Here is a 9,026-nt window from a genome sequence, read left to right as displayed (position 1 = left end):
CCTTCAATAAATGTTAAGACTTGAATCATTTTGGTTTCCACTCCTGAGGTTTGCACTGTTTCCACTAGCTATTAAGTAACGTGCTCTGCTTTGTGCTGAGAATACACTGTTGCTTCTGCAAGCCACACAGTCTGAGAGCAGTGAGCATGAACCAACAGATGGGGCCCAGCAGGAGAACAATGAGCTAAAATTAAATTAATCTGAATCACAGTTTTACAAACTCTGTGTTTTAAAATCTAAATGCAATGATTTGGAAATCTCATAAAGTCACAACAGAGACGGACTCATCTTGGACTCTCTGCTCCCGTGCAGTAAGTACAGTTAATACATGTCAGGGAGTCTGTCTGCCTGCTGAGTCAATATGATATCGATCTGTGATTGACTGGGATCAATTTGCAATCTATTTCTGATAATCCAGCAATGAACGCTGATAAACTGTCAAAGCCAGTGAGACTGCGCCATTAGCTTACCTTAAAGTTGTTGTAGGTCTTTACCCTGCAATATAAAGTTCTTTGCCTACCATCAATGTATTTCCCCCAAACCTATTGGCAATAACTCTAATTTTAAACAAAGACATAGCGGGTGTACCATTTCTGTGACCTTTGAACTTGATATGTGTGTGTGGAGTGGCTCACCAGTGACTGTATAAAATATCTTACAGTCACTGGGCTACAAGGATCCACTGGAATCATCATCATATGAGAGAAAACAGGAGCATATATATTTCTGACTGTCAGATTATTCAATGGGATCATATGTGACTGCTTTTTATGTGTGTTATTAAGTTTTGTTTGTTTGTTGGTGTGCATTTGTGCTGAACTGTGCTGTTACAGAGAGAGAAGTGCAACCACAAAAAATTTGTTCTTTAGTAAATCCTTTAGTCATCAGTGTTGCCACAAAGTAACAATAGCATGACTGAAAGTACGTCGCCTGATCCTGCTGCTGCTGCTGCTGCTGCTTGTCAGAGGGGGAAAAAATCTTTGGCAGGAAGTCATTTCATCCTGTTACTGTATGTGGCTGATGAAAAAATACCACAGTAAGGATAGGATTTTGCTGTAGTTAAACATTTCACAATGACAGAGAGGAGAGTTGCAGTGATACAACTTTTGTTTTATCAACAGGAAGAGGGCCATGTGACACATCAAACTTATTGGTAATGTCACAAGAAAAACAATGGTGTGCTTGGTTTCAACGTAACTTTATTCTTTCATGAGTTATTTACAAGTTTCTAAAAAGAGAGTTAAGCTTCATAGCATGTGAGTACGTGTGGTGAAGAGACAACTTACAAACACCACAACTGTGACTTAGTCATTGCTGATAAGCTCTCTCTGCTTCACATGAACACGTGATACCAGGAAGAGCACACGGGTGTTGGCCAAAGAGACACTGCAGCAGATGAACAGTTTCAAGTTCTTAATAAAGAGTCCCCTCATGACTATATTAATCCATCTTATTTCTGATTTTGTTACAGAAAACTGTAAAACATGTCTTGAAGCTGTGTTTATTTTATTGACACAGTTATAGTATATATACGCAAACATCCATTTTTTTACACAGAGCCATATAGGTTTGGATTAATAATAATTGTAATAATAAACTACTGGTGTTATCTTTGTCTAATATTTAAATTTAGTGATCTGAAACAAGTCACACACATTTAAAAAATATCACAAAGGAGTCAAACACTTTTTCGCACCACAGTAAGACGGACAAAGAAGCAGCTTCAGTAACCAGAAGAACTGAACGGATCAGATCTGATCTCTGCATCAGTCTGAGTCTTCCAGATGTTACTAACCTCTCTTAACTGTTCCTATGTACTGTGAAATAAAGGAGGTCAGGATTCAGAGCGAAGCTCCTAAAGCACAAAAACATGTAAAAGTAAAGTGTTTTATGGCTTCTTAACCTCCTAAGACCCAAACTCCTCCACAGCATGCATTTTTAATTTCTCTTAAAACTGATGAATGTAAAAACAAAGATTTTTTTTTTACCTGATTTTTGTTTCTAAGAAAAATGAGAGCCACATATGAAGGATATTCGTTTAAAATTTGATAAAACAGAGGCAGTATAATGTCCTCGTAAGTGGATATCAGGCACTTGTAGAGCAAAATGTGATGTCCACATATGTGGGCAGGAGGGCCTCGGAGGTTAAGGAAATGTTCTTGGTTTCTATGAATCATTCAGGTAGCTAACTCCTGAATGGGCAGTGAAATGGTTTAAAACTGTTTCTCTGGGCACTTTGTTAGCAGCAGCCTGTCAAAAAAACACCACTAATTGTTCCAAACAGGTGACTGGCAAGAAGCCAAACTAGAAACAGGAGGAACACACTGAGGTGTGCCAAAATTATATAGCAGCCTCATTTCAGCATGACAAGGATCCCAAACACACAGTCAGTGCAGTAAAATCATACCTGGATAGAAAAACACACACACTATCAGTCATGGATTGGCCTCCCCAGATCCTGGGACTCAACATGTGGGATCATCTAAAGGCAGAAACAAAGACTTCGAATGTCCATCAAGAAGCGTGGAAAAGTATTACAAGAAATCTTGTCAAAGAGAGTTCAGACTGTGAAGATTTATAAAGGTGGTTGTGGCGGGACGTGGTCTGTGAGGCGGCTGCAAGGGAGGCGGACGCACCTGAGTGCCATCCGCTATCATGCCTCGCCGGCTTAAAAGTCTGTGCTGGGTACCAATCTCACCTCATACACCAACACTAACAGGCACTTTGAGCACTCACCCACTCTGTGGTTTCCTGTGGTTTCTCTGAGGGCGGTGCATTGGTTGGCACAAGCAGTCATAACCAGACGCATCTGCAGATAAAAAGAGTCAGCTACTGTGCGGCTCACTTTGCTGCCACACTGACAAGATGACACGTTTTTCGGTCTCTACGCTCATTCCTCTTCTTTTTATCAGCGGCGTTTCTGGGAAACTGATTCAAGCCGCTGCAGGAGACGATGTAACGTTTCCCCTCACAGAGGAGTGCATGAAAGGAAGAGGCACGCTGAAACGTCGCCTGCAGGACAACAGCCTCCATTCGGTCGGGGATCTCGACGGCAGCTGGAAGCCGGCTCCAGGTTATATTAGCAGGTTTTTCCAAAGCAGCGACTCTGTGATACTGACAAGTGCAGATATCAGTGATGAAGGCTATTACGAGTTTGACTGCAACAACAAGAAAGAAGAGAGTGCACAGCTGCAGGTATTCATACCTTCTGATGTTTTTGTACACGAGGGCGAGGATGCCATCCTCCCGTGCCGCTCCATCACAGCAGGTCAGTGGGTGAAGTCTGTGCGCTGGAGGAGAGATGGAGAGGTGGTGCTGGATGTCCGGTCGGGGAAAACCACATATGGAAAAAGCTTTGATGAAAGCCGGGTCTCAATACCATCAGACTGGGACCAACGAGCAAACCTGTCCCTCATCATAAAGCGAGCCGAGGCGAGAGACGGAGGAGTTTATTACTGTGACATCGACAAAGTGGAGAAACACCGCTCCGCTGTCCGCCTGCACGTCTCCACACCACCAACACCACCGAGCACCACATCCCAGCCTACAACCACAGAGAGGGTAAGAACACAGACTGCATTAGTTTTAGACTTCACTGTGAACATTAAAGGTCTACCGAGGTATATTTCCAACCACACAGATAACAGAGCCCAGCTCAACAAGAAATGTATTCTGATGATCGGGGGAGGCCTTTATGGCAGTCATGGGCTTTGATAACTCGGTGGAAGCGGCTCTTTCAGAGCCTCATAGTCAGTGTCATAATGGTCGCAGAAGCTCCATAAAAACCACATCTGCTGTCCAACCTTCAGTCTCACCACTTGTCGCACCACATAAAGATCTCATCCTTACGTTAAGCTTTACGGTGTAAAATGTTTTATTTTCACTTTAACTGAAAGCATTTAAAGTCAGTTAAAACTGCTCACTAACATTTCTGCTCTGTCTTCTTGTCCTCTGCAGCCATCAGAGTGCTCCGACTGGTCGTGGAGAACATTCTTCATAACAGCAGCTGTATTTGTGATCGTTGACCTGCTTGTTTGGCTCTGCTGGTTTCTGAGGGACAGGAAATTTAATGTGCGCACTCGAGGTTTCAGTGGAGGATCCTCAGAGCAGGAAGAAATAAACTTGAAAAATGTTACCATCAACAACGGTGATGGACACCTCTGCAACAGCAAAGAGGAGGAGGGGCTGAAGAGAGCAGAGAATCAGACTGTGACCAACAACACATGCTAAAGTCAAACGGAAACCCTGACTTTATAAATGATGAGCTGAAAACGAAAAACAACTCAACCGTTATAGTGTAGAAGAAGAAGTGAACGTCCAGTCGCTTTCTTTCAAAGCTCCTCAGACAACTTTACAAAATTCTTCATTCTTCAGAACTGTTTTATTGTTTATTCTGCTTACTTATTTACTCCCCCTTTATATTAAAATTATTCATTTACAGCGAGAACTTGTCCTGTTTGTTTATAGAGATTTACAGTCTTCACTCTGTTTACTTTGCTCTTTATAAAAATCTCAGGGAAGCTGCTGTGTGCCAATAAAGTTGAGATAATAACAAACTGACACTCTAACCTGATGAAGATTACAGTCATTATGAGATTTTATTCATTTATTGCACATAGCGAGACATTTTTAAACAACAGCTGCAGGTATTTGTGTAAAATAAAGACAACAAGGGAAAAAAAGTTCATATCAAAAACATTTGAGTAAATAACAAGTGGGGAGAAAACAATGAAAATCAAAGATGCAAAACATCAGCAGTATAAAGCTTGTAACAGAGCAAACAGGGTTTTTGTTCTACACAAGGATCTTCATTTATTTTACTGCCTCCACCCTGAGAAAGGCAGGACCTCACTGACGTAGCAGACGATGCCCAGGGAGAGGAGGAAGCTCAGGTCCTCCACAAACTCCTGCCAGGTGTTTGTGAAGTTTATATCTGACTGAGGTTTTATGAGCCAGCTAATGCAAAGAAAGCTAAGCTATGCTGGACTTGGTTTGTAGTTCAGCCTTCAGGGTAGTGGAGCCAACTCTACATGTGGAGTGAAGATACTCTGTGAACACGAGGAAATAAGAAATTAAAAGCTGTGCTGATATAATCAGGATCTGCCTGCACGAATCACTCAAGAACAGAATCTCTCACAGTTTTATTTCTCTTTGTTTTCTGGTTACACTGATCTCCTGGATGCTTTACCTTATATGGCCATCTAACAGATGGCCATATAAGGTAAGAGCAGTGTGTGGCAGCAAGCAGTGTCAGATTCAACTGACTCAGCACATAATGCACTGAGAGATCAATACAGACTCAGTCTATTCTCAGAGTCGTCACAGTGGGACAGAAGTTTCACCTGACCAGAGACATTTTGCTTCCAAAGAGTTTTTATGTTTTTCTTTCTTTTCTTTTCTTTTCTTTTCTTTTTTTTAACTCTGGGTTCATTTACATGAGCATTTTAAGCTTTTTGATTTAACAAATGCCAAGAAATAAAAGGTAAATCCACAGATTTCAGTTAAATAAAGTAACACACAATCACCACCTTTAATTTATCCTGACCAACTGCGTTCATGTCATCAAAGTTCCATTTTAATCCTGGTCAGTGTTTGTTATCAGACAGTGGACAGAACATGTCTGTTAGCTTTGATCATATCACAGTGATTCATGCAAACTCTGTGGCATTCATGAAGCTCCATCCTGATATTCAGATCCACACATACAAGAAAACCTGAAGAGCAGACTGCAGCTCTCCGTTTCTCAGAGAAAGTCTCAGATTTGGAAGGTGTTGGCATTTTTTGAACAATTATTAATAAGCAAAAACTCCACGTAAACCTTCTCTGCTCCCACACACGCCACAGACATCATTCACATGACGGTGTGAACGTTTGAGCAGCACAAGCCAACTAAAAATGACCACTAGCTAAAAAGCTGCCCTGTAATTACTGTGATGGAGACCAGGCTTTTACTGCAGCTGACTCATTCACTGAGAGGCAGTAAATATTTGAGCATTATTGATGTGAACTGAGACATGATGCACTGACCAGAGCAGCAGTAAAGAAGGTGGCTTAATTTAGCAGAATTACAAATGAAGGGCTATGAAGGGTTTGCACTGTGCAAAGCAGCCGATGAGCCACATTTAACCCCACATCCACGGCCAGCTCAGGATCACCAAGTCATGCATTATGAATGTGTTTCATGCAGGGAGAAAATGCAAAGTCACAACAGGAAAGCTTATGAAAACACTTCAACGCCAGCCACCAAGCTGAGTGTTTCACAGACATCTATAGACATTTAATTGAATCTTAATCAACTAATTATTCTTCTTCAATCACTCGCTTATGCTCTGTCACACCTACTACAACAATCCTCCCACCACTCCCATCAGCTTCAACATCATTCACATCATTTGTGTCTGCGGCTGAAGCTCAGAGGACTCGTTCAGTGCAGCAGAGACAGTAAATCTTAGAGCTGCTTATCTTCTACTACCTCAGCTTATCAGCAAACCCACTCAGACAGTCCACTACATTAAATTCAACACATTACACAGTCATTACCCTGCATTTAGTAAGATACAAGCACAGAAATGGAAACTGACCTTCCTCTCTTGCGTGTCAGTAGTAAGTAGTGCTAAAATGAATATCATTGTTACACAGAGCGTCCACATGTCCACACACAGGCCTGTGATAGTCAAAGTGTCAGTGTGCTGGCAGGTACAGGAGAATCTGTAGGTGGCTCAAATCCCCTGAGGTAAAAGTTGTAGAACAGCTGATCAGCCCTGAAACAGCTGAATCACCAGAGCGAACACAATCTATTCCACCTTAAACGCATGAGCGCTCTCAGTCACTGTCTCAGTCTTACCTGCACGCATGACTGAACAGTGATTTTACTTCATCGCCTGTTATTTGTGGAAGCTCTACTGAAACACATCAAACTGAGTTCACAAGCTTTTCAGAACACTTGACCTTTGACCTTGACTTTAAGGTTGTGGCCTGTGATATCAATTTAAAAATCCTGGGTCACGATGTTCTCGAGAACGTCAGTGAGGCCCAGCAGTGATAGTCTGGTCATGAAGTCTGACTCACAGCAGGTTAAAGGCTGTTACACACCAGACGTGCTAATGCATCCACACCAGCCTCCACCTCTGCTGCTGCTCCACCCACACAGCTGAAGACAAGCAGCATCATCGTCTCAGCTGAATACAGCACCTGCAGAGAGGGAGCAGCAGAGTTATGATGAGTCTTAACAAGCCTCCTGACAGCCTTCATATTAACCAAGAGTTTGACCGTCATCATCATCATCATCTGGAGTTAGAGCTGGATCCAGTGCACTGAGCTCCAGGAGGACTTTAACTTGGACCGTGTGATCAGCTGACCTGAGGTTTCTTTCTGATACACCCTGTACAACATATCAGACAGTAAAAGGATAACACTGGTGTTTTTTTACACAACACTTTCATTTAGACGGGGAGACTAGAAAGTGATCTGCTCTGTAACCTCCTGAGCCTCAGCCAACAACACATTAGCACATGTAACAGGAGCTGCTTTAGTTTTGTAACTGCTTTCACACACAAACAGTTACAGTGTGGATCATGTGCAGTTGTTGACCAGTAATACTGAAGAGAATCACCCTGTTAAAGGAAACATAAAGCAGTTAGCTCCAAATTAGCTCCACAGCAGCACTTGTTTACTCAGCACTCCCACACAGCCTTCAATAAATGTTAAGACTTGAATCACTTTGGTTTCCACTCCTGAGGTGAACTTGGTTTCACTGTTAAGTAACTGCTCTGCTTTGTATATATATATAAATAACAGTTCTCTGCTTTGTGCTGAGAATACACTGTTGCTTCTACAAGCCACACAGTCTGAGAGCAGTGAGCATGAACCAACAGATGGGGCCCAGCAGGAGAACAATGAGCTAAAATTAAATTAATCTGAATCACAGTTTTACAAACTCTGTGTTTTAAATCTAAATGCAATGATTTGGAAATCTCATAAAGTCACAACAGAGACGGACTCATCTTGGACTCTCTGCTCCCGTGCAGTAAGTGTAGTTACTACATGTCAGGGAGTCTGTCTGCCTGCTGAGTCAATATGATATCAGTCTGTGATTGACTGGGATCAGTTTGCAATGCATCAATGTATTTCCCCCAAACCTATTGGCAATAACTCTAATTTTAAACAAAGACATAGCGGGTGTACCATTTCTGATAGCAACACCGCAGGAGAAATGCCAGCACAGGCATCCAGTATCCGTAGTTTCAGGTGCTGCACATCTCGTATCTTCACACCATAGACAATTGCCTTCAGATGACCCCAAAGATAAAAGTCTAAGGGGGTCAGATCGGGAGACCTTGGGGGCCATTCAACTGGCCCACGATGACCAATCCACTTTCCAGGAAACTGTTCATCTAGGAATGCTCGGACCTGGCACCCATAATGTGGTGGTGCACCATCTTGCTGGAAAAACTCAGGGAACGTGCCAGCTTCAGTGCATAAAGAGGGAAACACATCATCATGTAGCAATTTCAAATATCCAGTGGCCTTGAGGTTTCCATTGATGAAGAATGGACCCACTATCGTTGTACCCCATATACCACACCAAACCATCACTTTTGTTGTTCCAACAGTCTTGGAGGGATCCATCCAATGTGGGTTAGTGTCAGACCAATAGCGGTGGTTTTGTTTGTTAACTTCACCATTCACATAAAAGTTTGCCTCATCACTGAACAAAATCTTCTGCGTGAACTGAGGGTCCTGTTCCAATTTTTGTTTTGCCCATTCTGCAAATTCTGTGCGCCGATCTGGGTCATCCTCGTTGAGATGCTGCAGTAGCTGGAGTTTGTAAGGGTGCCATTTGTGAGTAGCTAATATCCGCCGAAGGGATGTTCGACTAATGCCACTCTCCAGTGACATGCGGCGAGTGCTACGCTGTGGGCTCTTGCTGAATGAAGCTAGGACAGCCACTGATGTTTCTTCATTAGTGACAGTTTTCTTGCGTCCACATTTTGGCAAATCCAACACTGAACCAGTTTCACGAAACT

The 9,026-nt window shown here is 42.5% G+C and overlaps 1 protein-coding gene across 1 annotated transcript; it reads left to right on the top strand.

The window, feature by feature from the left end:
- Positions 1 to 2,741: 2,741 nt before the first annotated feature.
- LOC121812928 lies at positions 2,742 to 4,230 on the top strand. The gene is made up of 2 exons (XM_042216168.1): positions 2,742 to 3,561; positions 3,958 to 4,230. Exons 1-2 carry the CDS (start codon positions 2,866 to 2,868, stop codon positions 4,228 to 4,230), a joined length of 969 nt encoding a protein of 322 aa, XP_042072102.1. The 5' UTR covers positions 2,742 to 2,865.
- The last annotated feature ends 4,796 nt before the right edge of the window (positions 4,231 to 9,026 follow it).

Source organism: Haplochromis burtoni, unplaced genomic scaffold (assembly GCF_018398535.1).
Source record: "Haplochromis burtoni strain Fernald_Lab_line unplaced genomic scaffold, NCSU_Asbu1 Contig_943, whole genome shotgun sequence".
Classification (NCBI taxonomy): domain Eukaryota; kingdom Metazoa; phylum Chordata; class Actinopteri; order Cichliformes; family Cichlidae; genus Haplochromis; species Haplochromis burtoni.
Note: the sequence above shows the minus strand (reverse complement) of the source record. Positions and strands in the feature narration are given on the sequence as shown.